The sequence below is a fragment of the Leuciscus leuciscus genome, assembly GCF_965113295.1.
Source record: "Leuciscus leuciscus genome assembly, chromosome: 25".
NCBI lineage: Eukaryota > Metazoa > Chordata > Actinopteri > Cypriniformes > Leuciscidae > Leuciscus > Leuciscus leuciscus.
The window spans coordinates 26652905-26672033 of NC_138724.1; the positions used below are offsets into that span (position 1 = coordinate 26652905).

General features: G+C 38.4%; 2 protein-coding genes across 4 annotated transcripts; both read right to left on the reverse strand.

The window, feature by feature from the left end:
• Nucleotides 1–1625: 1625 nt before the first annotated feature.
• Nucleotides 1626–13266, reverse strand: cdhr5b (cadherin-related family member 5b). Of its 2 annotated transcripts, XM_082159099.1 has the most exons (15): nt 13088–13266; nt 11144–11322; nt 10832–10888; nt 10644–10733; nt 10407–10496; nt 10083–10184; nt 9798–9980; nt 9524–9614; nt 9334–9431; nt 8797–9003; nt 8026–8139; nt 7871–7937; nt 7444–7581; nt 5418–5599; nt 1626–2800 (listed from the first exon to the last, which is right to left on the reverse strand). In XM_082159099.1, the coding sequence occupies exons 1-15, from the start codon at nt 13167–13169 to the stop codon at nt 2324–2326; spliced, it is 2157 nt and encodes a 718-aa protein (XP_082015225.1). In that variant the 5' UTR covers nt 13170–13266; the 3' UTR covers nt 1626–2323. The 2 variants fall into 2 exon arrangements, with proteins under 2 accessions (XP_082015225.1, XP_082015226.1); XM_082159100.1 differs by lacking the exon at nt 7444–7581 and having other exon boundaries at nt 1627–2800.
• A 1091-nt stretch (nt 13267–14357) lies between these two features.
• LOC309491345 (uncharacterized protein) lies at nt 14358–16890 on the reverse strand. Of its 2 annotated transcripts, XM_082160816.1 has the most exons (6): nt 16381–16890; nt 16078–16295; nt 15787–15880; nt 15350–15451; nt 14985–15116; nt 14358–14761 (listed from the first exon to the last, which is right to left on the reverse strand). In XM_082160816.1, the coding sequence occupies exons 2-6, from the start codon at nt 16175–16177 to the stop codon at nt 14689–14691; spliced, it is 501 nt and encodes a 166-aa protein (XP_082016942.1). In that variant the 5' UTR covers nt 16178–16295; nt 16381–16890; the 3' UTR covers nt 14358–14688. The 2 variants fall into 2 exon arrangements, with proteins under 2 accessions (XP_082016942.1, XP_082016941.1); XM_082160815.1 differs by having other exon boundaries at nt 16078–16890.
• Nucleotides 16891–19129: the final 2239 nt, after the last annotated feature.

Here is a 19129-nt window from a genome sequence, read left to right on the forward strand (position 1 = left end):
AAGGTATTCGACGGGCCAGAAATCCTGGCCGTTGGCCCCGAGTAAGCCCCGATCAAGCCCCGGAAGTGACAGTGGAAACGCGACTGGCCCTGGCACGCACTAGCACGGCCCGGCCCTGGCCCGACTTTGGAAACGCGGCTAATGGGGCTAGACGGCTAAATTTGTCTCTTTCACCCGATTGCCGTTGAGAAATCTCAGATGTGATTGTAGATTTTGCAAGTTCAACATGGGTTTTAGGTCGAAAGTTGAATGAACGAGTACTTATGTCGTTTTGATTTCTTACAGGTTGAGTTGTTGTTGCCCATAACACGCTAGCATTCTGCTAATGACGTCAGCATTCTGACGTCATTGACATTTTGAAAGACTTTTTTAAAGCAAATAAGTGACTCTAAAAAATCTAACACCCAGCAATGTGTAATTTCTTTGCATCTCCTTTCGAATACAACATTCAAATTACTAGACAAAAAATTATATCCTGAGAAAAGTGGATTTTGAGGGGTATAGCTCCATAGACCTCCATTCATTCTGCACTCGTCCTGTGAGCGCCCTCATATGGAATCAGAGTGGAACTGCAACCAGTTCAGAAGCCGGAAGTGTAGTGAGAGTGAAACTTCTCGCCATATTAGACATTCTCTGGAAATATACAGAGCGACCGCAAAAACGGAAGTTAAAAGACAATATTCTAAATATGGCGCTTAAGGTCTGGTTAGGGTTAGGATAGGCGCAAGAGGTTAGGCGCTTAAGATATGTCCACGCCATGTCGGAATTACGAGATCCCGACTTGTAAAAAGCGTTCTCGTCCTTGTAGAACTCGTAACTACATATTGTAAACTCCGACTTGTACCAGCTGACTGCAGTTAGTGTTGCCATAGAAATGCATAATTCAGCTCAGAAAAGAACGTTAATTACATGTTGTCATCTCGTCAACGTAACATACACAACCCTTTAATTAGTATTAATTAAACCCTAGTGCATTCTTACTGTCAAGGCAAATTAATTAGTGCACTTCACTTCTCGAAGGATTTTCTTTGTCATCACTTTTTTTTTTATCAGATTTTGTTCTTTGTTTTGAGATAGTTGTCCCTGAAGATGGATCTGTTCTCCCTTACAAATACGTACTTGAAACCATAGCCTACTTGAAACTATACTATGGTGTATCATCACTATGGTACATCCAAAACAAGGCTCATTTTGGGATATATCAGTGAGTGAACAATCAAGTTGAACTTCTTAAGATTCACTCTGAGATCTAAACAACCAATACGAAAACTAAGTTATAAATAAGTACAAGTAACACTTGATATTATGTAAGATTAACTTGTATAGATCTGTTTCAGTGTGTTTGTTTGACGTATAGATTATATAAAGGCATGCAAACTAATACAGCATTCTCAGGTTAATCATTAAAGCTTATCTAACTTTATTGTAAAATGATTTATGATCAGTGTTATGCGAAAGGGCAGCAGTCCACTGCAACGTCACAAACACACGAATAAACAGTGTACGTCAGAAGGTTGTTATAGCAACTGTCTCGCCATACACGCCAGAGATTTGATTATCAGTGCAGTGAATTCATAAATGCATTATTTGGCATTTGGTAATGCCTGTGGTGTAAAAAATAACTCTAGCTATAAGTAAATATTGTATAGCTTATTATATATTTTTTTTCATGTTTTGCAAGTAATTTCTACAAAGAACTAAAATCAAAAAATGTACAGTGAAAGAAAAAAACTTAATTAGTCCTCTTTAGACATTCTACTAATTATAAGTAACTTTGCAATTACATGTCAACTAGAGTATTAGTAGACTCTGCTAACCTTATCCTATCAGTCTACTAATACTCTAATGAGAGTTAGTTGACATTTAGTTGCAAAGTTACTTATAGTTAGTATAATATCTGAAGTGGACTATAGATATAAAGTAACTTACATTTTTGTACATGGCACTAAGTCAACATGAAACATTTCACACCCATTTTACTTCTGAGTGATATTGATAAAGTTATAAGATTCATGAAATACTTTTTTTTCTTCAGAATAATATGCACTGATGAATCATTCACAGAAAAACCAGGAACATATAGTGCTGTCAAATCGATTAATCGCATCTAACATAAAAGTTTGTAAATATATATTGTGTGTGTGTGTGTGTGTGTGTGTGTGTGTGTGTGTGTGTGTGTGTGTGTGTGTGTGTGTATAAGCAAACAGGGTCTGTTTTGATTTCATGCTGACTTCGTTTTGCTAGATACTGAAAATTACGTTCATTTTGTGAAGCATATTTACAGACTTATTAACAGAAAGGAATATGAAAAAGGAAAGTTTCATCAAATTTCATCATCTTCCGAATCCATGTCAGTCCTGAGGTTGTCCTCATCCTCGCTGTCGTCATCTTCCTCCTGGTCTCCATCCGCTTCACCAGTGTCGGGAATGATGACCACGTCCTCTTTGGTGTTGGGGTCGATGTCTGTCTTAAACCACACCGCTTTGTAGCCCTCTTCATTGCGCCGCTCTTTGGTCAGGATTGGTTTGACTTCCTTCTCGCCGTCGACGGTCTCTGAATCAGCCAGACTGCTGGTGTCGGGTGGAGCGCTGGCGCTGGCGCTGGTTCTGCTGGTGTGGGGAACGGGGGCGGTGCTGCGGGTCATGTTCTCCTGCTGTGTCTCGCGTATCAGCCCAGACTCCAGTTTACTCTCCAGGTGTGCGGCTAACTTCGAGTTCACACTTCCAGAATCCCCATCATTCTGGAAGCCCTCATTGCTGTACTGCATTCCCTCCTTAGGACCACCCGAACCCCCACCAAGCTGTGAAAACAAAACATACTATAATAAATATACTCTAGATATAGAAAGTACTATCATTTAGACTCTAGAACAAATGTGACCGTGGATTACAAAACCAGTCACAAGTCGCATGTGTATATTTGTGGCAATAGCCAACAATACATTGTATGGGTCAAAATTATAGATTTTTCTTTTATGCCAAAAATCATTAGGATATTAAGTAAAGATCATGTTCCATGAAGATATTTTGTAAATGTCCTACCTTAAATATATCAAAAATGTGTTTTTGTGAGTGACTGCAGCACAATCACGAACATAAATTAACAACTTTAAAGTCGATTTTCTCAATGTTTCGATTTTTTTGCATCCTCAGATTCCGGATTTTCAATAGTTGTATCTCGACCAAATATTGTCCTATCCTAACAAACCATACATCAATGGAAAGCTTATTTATTCAGCTTTCAGATAATATATAAATCTCAATATATAAAAAAATTACCCATAAGACAATAATTACAAACATTTTTAAATTTGAAAGTGCGGTTCGTTTTGGAATTTAAGCCGGTTCAAACTGGTCTAAACCAGCGGAATAGTTCTCGTAAAAATTGTCTTCATAAAGTTTCAATTGCAGTTTTATGAACGTTGAATGTGACCAATTATATGATAATTTGATTGAATTTACATGAGAATACATTTATGTTAGCCTGGGAAAACCCAGACAACTTCCGGCAAATTCAGATTTGCTCGAGAAGTAGTCTGGCAAAGAGCTCATTCAAGCCCATTTCTAATCCCTCGAAATCGCGGCACCAATCAGAAACGTTGAGGCGGGCTTTACACAATGACGATCGCTCTGATTGGTTTTAGGTCTATCCAATTGCGCCCAAAAGGCATTTGAGCGACGTCCGTTCAACTTTTAAATGCATTATTATATTCAAATTGCAAACACATGAGGACAGTCTCCATGAAAGACCCACTGGCAGATGAACGTGCTGCTACATTTCTCTCCGAAACGGTAGGAAATGAAATTAGATTTAATAGAGGATTTTAACTGTGACAAGATGATTGACAGGGCAGTTTACGTGACAGGACGCACGCGACAGATCCGTCCGATAAAGATGGCGAAGTAGTATGTCCCAAAGCTTGCCTACTTTTTTGCTACACATTCAAAAGTAAAAACCTTTTCTTCACAAAAGAGTACATACTTTTATGGCGTAGTGTAACTTAGGGACGCAGTATATGGCTTTACACGATGACGATCGCTCTGATTGGTGTTAGGTCTATCCAACTGCGCCCAGAGGCATTTGAGCGACATCCGTTGGTGACGCCCCTTTGGAAATGAGTTCTTAATGAAGCTTTGCCAGACCATAACTCAGTTACTACTGAGAATGGTCTGGTTTTAACCAGGCTACATTTATGTACTATTTTTGCAATTCAATCTTAAAATGTAAGGATAGTTTTGTGAACGATTAAATTTAATTTGACAATTTACGTGAAAATGCTTCTATGAACTATTCAATTCTATCTGAAAATTAACGAAAGAATGGTTTTATGAACATTGGAATGTGACAATTAGAATGCGTCGACGAACCGTTCAATTCAATCTGAAAATTAACGTAAGAGGAAATTACGAGAATGCTTTTATAAGCTATTCAATTAAATTCGAAAATTAACATAAGAGCATTTTTATGAACATTTAAATAACAATTCTTGTTAAAAGGGTTTTAAAACAGATTTGATTTGTAGCAATTTACGAAGAATACTTTTATGAACTATTCAATTCAATCAGAAAAAAATGTGTAAGTAGTTTTAGAAACATCGAATGTGACAGTTTATGTGAGAATACCTTTACGAACGGTTCAGATTTATCCAAAATTTTACACAAAAATGGTTTTATGAACATTGAATGTAACCAATTATGTTATAATTTGATTCAGTTTGTATTTAAATCAAAACATTTATGAACTATTTTTGCAATTCAATCTGAAAATGTAAGCATAGTTTTAAGAACAATTCAAACCGAACATTTACTTAAATTTACTTAAGAGTGATTTTATGAACATTTGAAAATTTCATTTTATGTTTAAAAGTGTTTTACAACTGATTTGATTTAGTTGTGACTGAGACACGCAGAAAAAAGTTGCTGCCTTAAATTAAGCACAATCAACTTGGATTTTTAACTTAAATTACATTAAACTGACTTAAAAAAAAATTGAGTTGAATCTTGTATGACTTGAAAAAAAAAATTTACTTTAAACAACTTATTTTGATGAGTTAAAGCAATGTAAAAAACATATGTAGTCATAACTTATTGATCATATATTGTTTTACAGTGTAGAATTATTTTATGAACTATTCAATTCAATCAGACAAATTAATGTTAGAATATATTTATGAATGTTTTGCTTGTTTCAGTGTGACAGTTTATGCTCTTATACCAACTAACTAATCAGTACGACCTTTTACGTAAGATGGAGTTTACAGATGTTTCAATTCAGTGCAAATACATTCGATTTTACTATTCAATCTGACAATTTACATTAATGGAATGACATTAATCAACAATCATTCTAAACAAAAGCGTAACCTAGAACATTCCTAAAATGCCTTTGTGTTTTGATTAAAGAGAAAGGAAACTCACTGAGCTACGGAAGATGCTGGCCTCGGAAAGCTTCTTCCAGTCTGCGTTATGGCCCTTGATGCGGTGCGCCATCACTCCAATGCCAACCAAGCAGAGAACGAGAACCACAGCCAAACTGGCCCCTACAGCCGCCATTTCCCCGGCACTGTACCCTCCTCCTACTACTGTCCCCTGCTGTCCTCCTGAACACATGAGCACAGAGACACTGCTTTTGGCATGATTATGGTAAACATTAATTTGGTTTTCAAGAACGGTACACAAACTGCTTAGGCTTAATTTAGCTGGAATTTCACAATTTCAATCATTTTGATTAAAGTATTATCGCACACCCTTAATAGCCAGCATCCAAAAGTGTCCAACAGCATAAAACATGCAACCTTGATTCAGTAAATTTCATGGGTTACACTTTATTTTAAGGTGTCATTGTTACAGTGTAATTATATATTTAAGTACTGAGTGATATTAAGCAACTACATGTACTTACTATAGGGTTAGGGTAGGATTAGGGTTTGGTTGAGGGTTAATTGCATGTAATTATGCATAATTTACTCTTATTACTATGGTAAGTACATGTAACATATGTAACAAGGACACTATCAAATAAAGTGTAAATATTTCATGTGATTTGCACCGGGATACAGTCATGAATATTTTAAATCAGTTTTATTATGTGCAAATATGATGGCACCAGTGGATAAAATGTTAGTTAGTCATCACTTTTTCTTACTTATTTAAGATTTTTAAGTCAGTCACATAAAAAAGTAAATAGCCTAGGTCTAATTTGAATTTGAAAAATAAGACTAGTTCGAACTAATGCTGCTTTCACGCCATGTCGTAATTACATCTACTGAGTAGATGACGTTCTACTCCGAGCTGTTCACATCCTCAGGCCCTGTTTACACCTGGTATAAAGATGCGTTTTGGTCGATCGGATCACAAGTAGACGAGGGAGACACATTCCCGTTGTTTTAATCCGTCTCTTTTGTCCACTTTCAGCCACTTCTGTCCTGATTTCTTCGAGGGGAGGGTCTATGGGCGAGTAAATTAATGTTTTTTTCAGATCTTTCAATCTAATGAAAAAAAAAAGCTTGTTTACATATGAACTCGACCGGAGACGACGGAAAAACACACAGAGAGCATCAGCTTTAGTTTCTGCTCTGACAGACACAAGACCAGCCGAACGCTGTGAGTGTGTGACTGTTAGAAATCAGGAATGGAGAGAGAACATTGTGCTTGGTACATTTTTCATCTTCAAACTAAACTTGGGTCTCCAGCCGATAAAGTTTCAATCCCGTCTGGCTCGAGTTCTTCTCATAATGTTACTCATTAGATCAGTAGACGGAGAGAAGACAGTCTTTTGTGGCTGTTTGAACACATTCGTCCACATGAGCGTTTACACTACGAAAGCAATCCGGTCGAATGTGTTTTCAACTACCCCTGAAAGTGGTCAAAAGTGGACAAGACTGTTAAACATTTTATACCCCTGTTTACTCCTGTATTTAGCGTCGTCTACTTGTGATCCGATCGACCAAAATGAATACCAGGAGTAAACAGCAGTCATGTGGTACAAGTCGCAGCTTTCAGAAAGGAAACACTTTCATTTTAATAGTCCACTTTAGACATTCTACTAAGTAACTTTGCATCTACATGTCAACTAGCAGTCATTAGAGTATTAGTAGACTCTGTTTAATATCTGATAACATTTTATTTTGATGCTCCACCAACAGACCTTCTACTGACTGTAAGTAACTTTGCAAGTACATATCAACTTATTCTACTAACCCTAAACCTAACCTAACAGTTTCCTAATACTCTAATGAAAGTTAGTTGACATGTACTGAATACAGTAGAATGTCTAAAGTGGACAATCGAAATAAAGTGTAACTCCACAAGTTGCAATTACGAGTTGTAAGAGGACGTGAACGCTTGTAATTAAGATAAGTCAGACATGGAGTGAACTCTCCTTAAGTTTATGCAACTGGCCATAGAAGATTTAGCAAAGCTAGTTAGATTAGCATAAGTGTACCTGTGCTGTAGGGCAAAGTTGTGTCGGTACCAGGGTGAGCGGTGGAGGTGATGGCTGTTAGCTGTGTGTTAGTGGTCTGATCTGATGTTATGATGGACGAAGTCATGATAGTAGTGACCGGTGTGGTAGTGGGAACCCCTGTTGAAAAAAGGGTGTCACTATAGTCAACAGGTTTGCTGTTGACTGATTCAAGTCAATCTTTGAAATTCAATGTATGGACCAAATCAGTCGCATTAAACTATTTATTGATGTTTCCCTTCGGTGGATTGAGCTGAACTCTAGATAAGAGATATCCACACATGCTTCACCAAAATTGTATGCTGAAAGCCAGGACCTCCAAGAAACACCATGATTAGCCCACACCCTGCTAGCCCCAGTCAGTTATCCGTTATAATGAGGTGTTGTCTTGATAACACGCTGGTCTTACCTGCCGTGACCTCAACCATAAGAGAAGCGGTGCTGAATTCATCATTGTTTGTGTCAAACACCCTCATCTGAGTCACATGAATCATAGTCATAAATATTTCAAATCTCACACAAATGATTAGCAAACGTCTGTTGTATGAAATATTAAGTTCTTACTTGTAGATTGACAGTGCCAGGGGAAACCGTCTTCGCCATGAGTATGAAACCCTCTGGTGTAATTGAAAAATCAGTACCGTCTACAACCTCAAATTTGATGTCAGGATTATAGCCCTATAAAGACAGAAATCCAGCCGTACACACCAGAAATATGACGACACTGGGCATCATTTATAAAACCTGAGCAGAAAACGTGTGTAAATCAGTCGAAAACCATTCTTATGTAAATTGTAACATCGAATTGAACGCAACAATTTATTCAAGAGTGGTTTTACGAATCATTTAATTCAGTGCGACTGAGAATGGTTTTATGAGCCATTCATTTCAATTCAATCAAGAATTTATGTAAGAATTGTTTTACAAACATTTAAATTAATGCAACAGTAATGAGACAGTTTTGCAAACAATGCAATAGTCAGTGCAACAATTTATGTTAGAATTGTTTTAGGAACTATTAAGAACTGAACAGTGTGTAAAACAGTGATTTTTGTAAAAAAAAAATTACAAACAATTAAGTTCAACATGACAATGATTCAATTAAATGTAACAGTATCACAAACAATTCAGTTCAATGCAACAATTTATGTAATAAATTCAATGCAAACCAAGAGTTTTCGTAAGAATGGTTTTATAAATACCAATGTATGAATGATTTTCGAATGATTTACAAAAATTCATTATTCTCATGTTTTGATGCTCTATTTGTTTTCTATTATTCTAGACTAACTTCCCAATCACATGCACAGATCAGAATGCTGTTTGAGTTCTTACATTAGAGAAGTCTTCATCGGTAGCCTGGACTCGGAGGGGTCTGTTGGACGTTTTGCTCTCCAGCACGAGGCTGTCCACTCCTGCGTCCTCTGAGATAAAGCCTTCGTAACTTGGGTTCACAAATTTCGGAGGGTGATTGCTGGATATCACCACCTTCAGGATGACTGTGGTGGTGGCAAACTGATCAGGGTTCTCCCTCTGATATGCCTAAGGAAACCAGGGAAATTTGGTTTGGAAAGCAACTGCAATCTTAAAAATAAAGGTTCCAGAAGTTCTTGTTTTTCCCACAGAAGAACCGTTTTGGTTCCCCAAAGAACATTTCAGTGAACATTGAACCTTTTTTTTCTCTCTCTTAGTGTGAAGAACATTTTAATAATCTAAAGAAACCTTTTCCACTATGGAAAAAGGTTAACGGTTCTTCAAGGAGCCATTAATGCCAATAAAGAACCGAGTGTACAGAAGATATACTGTGGTTCCTGAATTTAGTTTTTGATTGCATGTAACATTCAAAACACAATTTTTTTGGTTTTATCTCACCATGACTGTAAGAACAATCGGTCCTGCCACCCCAACTGGTTTCAGCATTGTGATGCTCCCGGTGTCAGTGTTGATTTGAAATATAGGATCGTCAATTTCTGAACATGTAAAATTCATTAATTAAAACCTGTCGACTCTTCCCGGAGGGACATAAATTCTTTATTTCAACTCATGAGGACTTTAAACTCACTTTCAAGAAATGTGTAACTAATGGCCTCGTTCCTGCCTTTGTCTCCATCGATGGCCGTGACCGGACCTGGCTTCAAGGACAAAGGACCTGTCTGTGGTGGACAAAAACATGAAATGCTCATCTGACGCTGTAACTCAAGAACAGTCCAACACTTTAGGCTAAATCACACTGCCCCAATGAATATTGACTTTTTTGTATAAAGTTTCCAATGTGTGAAGTGTTGGTGTTTGTTGGGGCAGTCTGAATTGGCCTTGAGAAACGCACCGATACCCACCTCTTGCTCATTTAAGTTGACCGTCCCTTCATAACCAGAGTTCATGCACGCTTTGCTTGTGGCAAACTCTACTTCTGTACAGGGCTGGAACCACGGTGGACGATTGTCGATGTCTAGGATATTGACCTCAATGGTGGTTGAGGCGGTGTGGGAGACTGCGGCTGAAGATCCAATCTGGGTGTCCTGAAATATCATCAATGAAATCATCAATTTTCAACAAATGAAAGTTGTTTGTACAAAAAACAAGCATCTTTGGAAAAGAAACCTTAGGTCAAACCAACTCACCTGTACATATAGCGTCATTGTGATTTTTTTAACTTTGTCGTAATCCAGAATTTTTTTCACCACAATGTTGGGATTGAAACTAGTCAGGAGGCCGAATTCTTCCTGAGAGAAAAACAAAGGCCTTGTTTCAGAGAGAATTGCTCGTTTTTGGACTAGACAGATTTGACCTTGAAAAGGATTCCTAGTGGAATATCAATAATGATAATAATTTGGAACCAACATTCAAGGGGAATTTTCTTAAAGAATTGCAAAATGTAGATATTTCAGAACACAATACAATTTATACAAACTCTATACATATTCTTTGGGATTTTTGTTGCGTACCTCAGGAGACTCCAGACGGTAGTAAAGCGTATCCCCTTTATCAGGATCGGTTGCTGTGATTAGGCCAACACTGGTATCGATTTTTGTTAACTACAACAATCATTAAAAGCTTTCAGATTTTGAAAATGGTTATGAGATAAAAGCAGGTAACTAAAGAGGATTAAAGTAAACTGAACAACAAAGGCAGCATTAAAAGTTCATCAGGAAAGAATGTATAACAGGATCTTGACATTGTACCTCATCAACGCTTAGTGAGTACTGACTCTCTGCAAACGCTGGTGAATTATCATTCACATCCTCGACGATTATTATCAGAGTCAGTCTAGTCTACAAGATACAGATTTGACATGCAGGGGTTTACTTCAAGAGCAAACATTTGAAAGAAGGAATTTTCTAGGTTAATAAAAAAAAACACCATTACTTACAGAAGTAGAACCAACTTTTGTACACTCAACATTCACCTGATGTGGTGCCTCGAATGTCTAGGAAAATCACATAACATAAAAGGTCTGTTAATTTGAGACCACCAAAACACACCAGTTTAGATCGAAGACTTAGTGCGAAGACATTTCTTAATTAATTTTTCAATGAAAAGTATTTCACTGGCTGTTAAAAAGGTATAAAAGGTGATTTGAGTAGTACGTACTTTTGTACTTTACACCCCTGGACACAAGCATTTTTAAATGATACATTTAGAGTGTAATGGTTGAACACAACAACAGACTCTCCATATTAACCTCAAAGTCCAGCACAGTCTCAGCAATGAGATTGAATCCGTCAAGGCTGAAGAGACCCTCTGGAACTTGACTAGTGATTGTGGCCGTCACACCGTCAGTGCTAGTGGTGATTGTTGTAACTATGTCTTTGATAGCGTTGTTTTCCTGAATAACACTTGCCAAATTTGCTGAGCAAAGGCCTGTAGAAAAGGAAATTCAGAATTAATAGTCATGGATACCCTAGTGAAAAATAAATAAACCAAAATGTTTTTGAAATACAATTACTTTGTTACGTATACTACAAATACATATATGTGTACTTAAAGGTTGGGTAGGTAAGAATTGTCTAAAGAACTTTTTTTCAAATTGGCTTAAACTGTCTTTATATACCAATACATAATTAAAATGTAAGTACTTTGAAAAAGAGAGTATAAAAATTGAGTGACTATAGTGTATTTAATCTTCAAAAAACACAGCTCATTAATTCCTACCGGGACGAAACAAGTGATTGGCTTGCGCGACTGTCACTCTCCGTCGCCATGACTACCGCCGCTATTACTGGCTCTGCCCACGTGCGCGCATGCCTCATGGGAGTGAATGGAATTAATGATCTGTGTTTATTGAAGATTAAATACACTAGAGTCACTCAATTTTTTATACTCTCTATTTCAGAGTACTTGCATTTTAATTATGTATTGGTATATAAAGACAGTTTAAACAAATTTGAATAAAAGTTTTTTTAGACAATTCTGACCTACCCTACCTTTAATAAAAATAACCTGCAATTGTACTTTTGGTATACTAAATTGGTATACTTATAGTCTGCTGAATTGGAACAAGTAATTTTGTACTTAATGTACTTTACTTATCCAGAAATAGTGCTGAAGTCCAACTAAAGATATACTTAAGAATATTTGATTGTGCTAAAGTGGAACTAGTATACTTTAGGTTCACTTTAAATATCTTGCATTTAAAGACTAATATTATACAAAAATCATACTATCCTAATAGTGATATTTAAAACACATTTTAGGCTTAATATTAAGAAATGTGCATTGTGCAAATAAATAATCCAAATAAAGTTTAATTATAATATTTATATTAGTAAGTCTCAAGCGATGTCAGTAAATATGTTATTGGATTTGTAGTATATGAAATAAATGTGTTTTAAATACATTTTGGTATACGTTTTTTTTCACTAGGGTGGTCCTGGTTGGCACTGCAAAAAGTACAAATATTAGAAAGTATGGAACAAAATAATTTCTACATTTAGTTAGCTTCATGATAACTTCAAACAAGCAGGCCTACTAAAATTCACATATTTCAAAATCATTGAATTAGTTGGAAAAAGTCATTTGAATTAAAAATATGATTAAGCAGAAAATACCGGAATGTGTTTTTTGTCTAATAAGAGTATAGACTATATGTAAAGTTGGAATACTGTTTGCATTAAGACCACAATTTTAGTTTAAGAATTTGCAAAGCATTTTTAAATGTATCCATAGTAAAAACATATGCATATAAAACATCATTACTGTTATTAAAATGTGTAAAAGATTTATGATTGATGCTAGAAGTTGATAACTCTCAGTATGATTGTACAGTGTCAGTGTTATAAAATTGACAAATTTCCTGAATCAACCATTTCTTGTTCTTAAAAAACATTATTGCCTTGATGTTCAATTAACCATAACTAGCACAGCTTTAAACTAATTCTTACAACTTGAAATATTAGCCTAACATTTTCAAGATTAACAAGATTTTTTTTTATAAGAAAAAAAAGATTGGTCTTCATTCCTGTTTTGGAAATATATCTTCATATCTGATCCTTAGCCTACATGTTTTTCCGCAGTGTAACGTGTCATCTCTCAAATCCCTGTGGATTTTTATATTTTTTAACTGTTTTATCCTATACAAAAGATCTGATTATGCCATATTTTTCAGTTAAAAATGTTCATCACTTACTTTGCGCTTCACTAAACTTGCCGAGTGTGAAAATAACCAGGAGAAAGAAAAGAGCAGAAGATTCTTTAGGCCTCAAATCCATTTTTTTTGTTAGATGATGGATCAATAGAGGAACATCTCCGACGACTCCCTTTGTTCTGACTGAATCAAATTCCCATCAGGCATTAGTGAGCGATAGATAGGCTAGCTAATGTGTGAAAATAGACTTCAATCTTAACCTTTGAGACGGACGCTTATCTCATGCAGTTTTATTGGCTATAAAGATGAGCACAGGTGGACTTTTGCCTCATAGAAATTCACACAGCGGCATATTGTTCATGTACTTCATAAACCTTAACCACAATGAGGATGTTTACAAAATAATATTTGTAGTTGTGTGCTGATGGTTACCATCAGCGCTGTTTCCAAAATGTTTTAGCCTACAATTTCAAATGTTAAGTTATCACATCTATTGTAAAAATATGAAGAGTTGTAGGCTATTGGAAATTTTTGGCGATAAATATGAATGTTGAAGAGGTTTTAACTCCATATTAGCTTATAATACGTAGCTTCCATATTATTCAGGAACTACTATTCCTCAATGAAAAAGTGCCATTTATAATGGGAAACGTTGTCAACAGAGGGACGTTGATCAATCCGCACTAGAAAACAACTTTTAGTGCGCATGAGCGATTAAACTGTAAGCTAACAAACAGCGTGATGCTATTGAATGTGGAGTAGGCTATTTTAACTGTGACGAGATGATTGACAGGGCAGTTAAATACGCAGTTATGATAAGTATCATCAGTGGGCGAGGGCATGTTTCACTTACCGGTAATCTTCAAGCAAGCAACTGATTGAAGCAATCTCGCTCTCTCATTTACTGCTATCTTGTTATATAATTGCGCACGGCAGACACGATAAGGAAGAGAAATTATTTGCTTGACATTCTTATATTTCTTCGTTTAAAAACACATGACCACCGCACAGTCGCATAGCGAACATCATCGTAGCGATTCTGCGCGTATAAACCATAAACACTAAGAAAAGTTTGAGGGTAATTAATGCTTTGAAAGATTGGTTTTCCCTCAAAATTGTGATGGTCTCAGATGATACCGATATACCTCACTTAAATAGCATTCATTTACCATTAACAGCTTCTTAATATATAAGATTTATTTTAATGCTTTTTTTTTACTACGAAATCACCAGACCTCATGCAATCTCCAGCCTGTGATTGGTGGTAGGCGGCCTATATTAAATTATGATCTTGTGAGTCACATTATAGTGATGGGAAAGCTTTATATAAAGCTCTTATGAAGGCTCATTAAGTTATTGTCTAGTGTTAAATTCATAAACCAACATGTGCCTCTGAAGAGCTAAAGGTGTGGTTTAATAAACAAGACATGAAGCGGTGCTCAAATCCAGAGTTTAATTTGTAATCTGAAAAGTCATTGGGTTTTATGACTACATTTCAATCTGTAGTTTTTGTGACACATTTGGAGGGGAAAAAAGTTATTTATTCAAATATATACAAACAGTTTGTTTCAAATGTTTTAACGCTGATTCAGACGTGGTGAAGTTGTTGTCTTCAGGTTTCTTTGGACATGAAGCCACAGTCTTCACTGGTACACGTTTGGACATGAATACTGTCTCATCAGGAAAATCAATCTGTCTGAATCTCCACCGACACCGCTGCAAAGACAGAGAACATGCATCATGAACACTATACGTTCAAGCTTGAAAAGATATTTATGCTAGAATATTTCATTTGAGTGATAAATATGTCACATATAATATGTATTGAATGTGTAAAGTGCATAAATATATCTATGCATTTTGCATCGACAGAAAAATGCACATACACATAACAATAACTGAGTTTGTTAAATGTTAAGAGAAAACTGTGCATATTTACCTTTTCTTGCTGCTCTGCATACGTTTCAGGAAGGCGCAGATGGATGTGATTTTAGCTTTAGACTTTAAGAGTTCAGCATATCTGTTAGTGAACTCAATGTCGCCCAACTGCCTCGTCTGAAGCCCAGATCTCCTGGAGATACAGGCCAGATTCAACGTCAAAGTGTTGACAAATGACTCAAGTACATCAGTTTCTTCCAGAAAAAGCCTCTAGTATTTCATTTAAAATGTGTTTATCAATTGATACTCCATTTCCAAAGAAGCTGTCTGAGAAGAACTCCACTAGAGGGCGGCCCACACTTAACTACACATGACAAGTCCACAAAATTAACTTATTTATTAACAATCAAAGTTTATGACACCCACCCGCCTTGGAGGACAAACATATCCGCATCATCCCTGGGAAACAACACCTTTCTGGGAGAAAAGATGTCTGTGCTTGAGATGCTGTCCTCTTCTCCGAGATACCTGTGATGATAAAAGCCAAAACAGAAATGAGTCGATACATCAACTGAATCTCCAGCAGCTTTATCAACGCACACAAGATTATTTAGTATGTGTGTTTTAGAAAAGAGAAAGAAAAAAACAAGGTAAGAAAATTAGAAATCTTATCTCCTCCAGACAGAATTGGAGAGAGTGGGGCGAAGAAGATCAGCCAAGGACAAAGAGATACAAATCTAACAAGAGTTGACAGGTCTTAAAAATACAGTTATGAACCTGGCTTTCATTTTTATTCCACAAACTATTCCTCAAGATCTGATAGAGGTTGAATATTCAGTTTTTGAAGATGAACGTAACCTGACCTGCCCAGAACTGGAACGCTGGTCACGCACTGAAAGAGAAATATCGCAAGGATGGACACCTGCGTCAGACTTGTGAGAAGAGACATTTCCACACCTTAAAAAGACAAAAATTAGCACTTTTAGGGTTAAAGACAAACCAGTTTTCCTACCAATCAAACAGGGGCTAAAGATGAAAATGAGTCTGTATGGCTAAATCTGTACATGATGGACATGAGTGCTCATATTAATAAATATGCATTGTCCCTTTTAAAATAAAATAAAGAATAAAGCTCAGTCAGAAACTTGTCTCACCCTCGGTTTGAAGCTCTGGTGGCGGTCTAGCAATCGTCCAACAGTTCTTGTCTGGTTTTTTTATTCCCATCCTTTTTGTACCCCCAAAATCATCGATCATGAAACGTCACCACTCATAAAATCTGTTTCCAAGTGAGTTTTATTGGCATTACTATTTGCTTTTTCATTAGCTATTTGCCAAGGTTTCCTACACTTGATGTGGCACGTGTGCACTCATGCTAAAAAAATAAATATGATTAACAGTGTTGACTTCCTAAATTGGTGGTAAACCGGTTGATGAGGCAAAGGAATTGGTTTACTCACTTGTTTGATATTGTTGAGATTGCTAATAAAATCAATGAGGAAGGAAAGACTGTGTGTTAAAGAGAAAGGAGATTATGGGTGGTCATACAAACACAAGCATTAGTGAATGAATCACAATAAATATCATGATTATGGTTCCAATGGACTATTCAGTAACTAAGAATCAGCCGGACACATTTCTAACACACACGACAAGCATCGCTTTTGCTCACACTTATTAAGGATTTAAACAATCCCATACACACTAGCACAAAACCAATCCAACCATTTGTGCTACAAATATACTTTAAATCAAGAGGTCTGCTTTTACTCTAAGCAAGTATAATTTTCGCTTAAAACTGGACCTGAAAGGACTAGAGTCATATAGAGACCAGAATATGAGAGACGTAGCAACCACATTGCAACACGTAAAAAATAATACTCAGAACAGCAACAAACATCTTCTAATAAGAAAAGTTAGTGTATAACTAGGTAAAGTTCACCCAAATAAAATGAAGTTCTGCCATAATCTACTCAAAAGGATGAGGAACAAAAGGATGAGGAAGTTAGCTAAGCAAAGCTGATGGTTTCCATGCATTGAAAGTCGCACTGTCATGTAGTGTTGTGGTTTAAGTGTAATAAAAAGTATATAAATCCATATAACTATTGCAGTATTCAAAGTCTTCTGAAGTCGTTTTATAGTTTTTTGTGAGAAACCGACTAACTCGTAGCCTAAGTAATTCCCCACTGAACATCTTTGTTTTCCTCTTTAGCACTAGCAGTGTTCATGCTTGTTCATTTGAATATCTATCGTGTTCACAATACACACAAAATATTAACATAAGAGTAGATTTTTGTAAACAATAAGCCTAATTTTCCACACGTAGTATCTTATGACCACCAGTAGCAGGCGCTGTGAAGTCATATATTGAGGAAGTGCAGAGCTTTTCAGTTTTTCTCAGTTTTTCTCGATTTTCTCGAGACCCACTCCGATGAAAATCATGTTCCCTTTCAGTCGCTCACGTTCGACGTAACGTCGACGTGACGACGTAATTGGGATCACTTCAGGGAGCCCTATCAACTTCGAGTGTCTACAGAACGAGCCAATGAAAGTTGGCGTGCGTGAATCGCGTCACGCGCCCCCGCCCCGACGCGCGGGTATAAACAGGAAGCGGGCGCACGCACACATTGTCTTTCACTTCGGAGCCGAGTTTCTGTGAGACTTTTTTGTCTATGAGAATCAGCCTTGAAGACTTCAAAGAGGATCGTCTCTCTCTGTTCCTGTGTTGGTGTGACGGCGCGATCAGCGGTGGCCGCGAGCATTGCAGCTCTCAACTGCTGTTTTCACAGCACTGTGATTGTGTCTGTGTGTGTGTGTGTCGGTTCGGTGGGCGTTTCCCCTGTGTGTGCATTCACACTGCGGCTAACCCTGGGTGCCTCAACACAAAAAGAGAGTTCTAAATCCTTTTTTATTTTTTACTAAAAGAGCAACACAAGCGTGACCCTGCGTCTTTTTCAAGATGTCATTCCGCTTGTGTGTTTCTGGATGCCGTCGTTCCCTGGCGCCAGCAGATGGCCACAGCAGTTGCCTCTCGTGTTTGGGCATTCAACACGCTGAGGCAGCTTTTGTGGATAGTTCATGTTCCCATTGCGGGAATATGACTATCGCAGCGCTGAGATCAAGACTCGCTTACCTCAAGGGAGGTGCAGTCCCCTCGCCTATGCCCCGATCTAGTGTCTATTCTGCCCCGCAGAATAGACCTACTTTGGCGCATGACCAGGGTGATCTGAGGATTACCGTGAGGGCTTCCCCGTCGAGTCATCCTCCGCGGGCCCCTCACGCCTCACAAGCGCTGTCGCCACTGGGGCCCCTTAGTGGACGCCTTGGTCCTTCTCCGGAACGACCAACCGTTTCCTTTGGGGCTCCGGCTGATGACCAGATGTCGATCGCAGCATCGGAGGGGGAGCTGTCCTCTGGAAATGACGACTCGGCTGCGGTGCCCCCCTCGGGGTGTGTAGCGTCGTCCGAGCCAGATCCAGAATGGACCGCTATGCTTTCCCGGGCCGCCGAGAAGGTCGGGCTTGCGTGGAATCCTCCACCACGTCCCGAACCTTCTCGGTTGGACGATTGGTTTCTTGGGGCGGGCCGTGCTGGTTCTCAGTGCGCCGCCCCGGTACCTTTCTTTCCGGAAGTGCATGAGGAGCTCTCTAGGACGTGGAAGGCACCGTATAGTGCCCGAAGCCGTTCTAGTGGCTCCTCACCCCTCGCCACCCTCGACGGCGGGGCAGCTAAGGGGTATGTGGATATCCCCCCAGTGGAGCGGGCCGTCGCGATGCAGCTGTGTCCGGCGTCCGCTTCCTCTTGGCGGGGTAATCCACGCCTCCCGTCCAAGGCCTGTAAGTTTTCGTCCGGCTTAACGGCGAAGGCTTATAAGGCCTGTGGACAGGCTGCTTCCGCCCTCCATGCCATGGCGCTCTTGCAGGTCCACCAGGCCCAGGCGCTCATGGACATGAACGAGGGTGGTTCTGACCCAGAGCTCCTCCGGGAGCTCCGTGTGGCAACCGACCTCGCCCTCCGGGCGACGAAGGAAACCGCACGTTCGGTTGGTCAGGCGATGTCCACTCTGGTGGTCCAGGAACGCCACCTTTGGCTCAACCTGGCGGATGTGAGGGACACCGATAAATATCGGTTCCTGGATGCCCCTCTTTCCCAGGTTGGGTTGTTCGGCGACGCGGTCGAGAGCTTTGCCCAACAGTTCTCGGCCGCACA

Excerpts from the sequence above, each read along its gene's own strand:
- cdhr5b (XM_082159099.1), bottom strand. The coding sequence starts at position 13,169 with ATGGATTTGAGGCCTAAAGAATCTTCTGCTCTTTTCTTTCTCCTGGTT. Across the intron at positions 7,938-8,025 it reads CTGGCACTGTCAATCTACAA|ATGAGGGTGTTTGACACAAA; the intron begins GTAAGAACTTAA and ends CATGTGACTCAG. Across the intron at positions 2,801-5,417 it reads CCAGCATCTTCCGTAGCTCA|CTTGGTGGGGGTTCGGGTGG; the intron begins GTGAGTTTCCTT and ends TTGTTTTCACAG.
- LOC309491345 (XM_082160816.1), bottom strand. The coding sequence starts at position 16,177 with ATGATCGATGATTTTGGGGGTACAAAAAGGATGGGAATAAAAAAACCA. Across the intron at positions 15,881-16,077 it reads ACCAGAGCTTCAAACCGAGG|GTGTGGAAATGTCTCTTCTC; the intron begins GTGAGACAAGTT and ends TGTCTTTTTAAG. Across the intron at positions 15,452-15,786 it reads AGCGTTCCAGTTCTGGGCAG|GTATCTCGGAGAAGAGGACA; the intron begins GTCAGGTTACGT and ends TTATCATCACAG.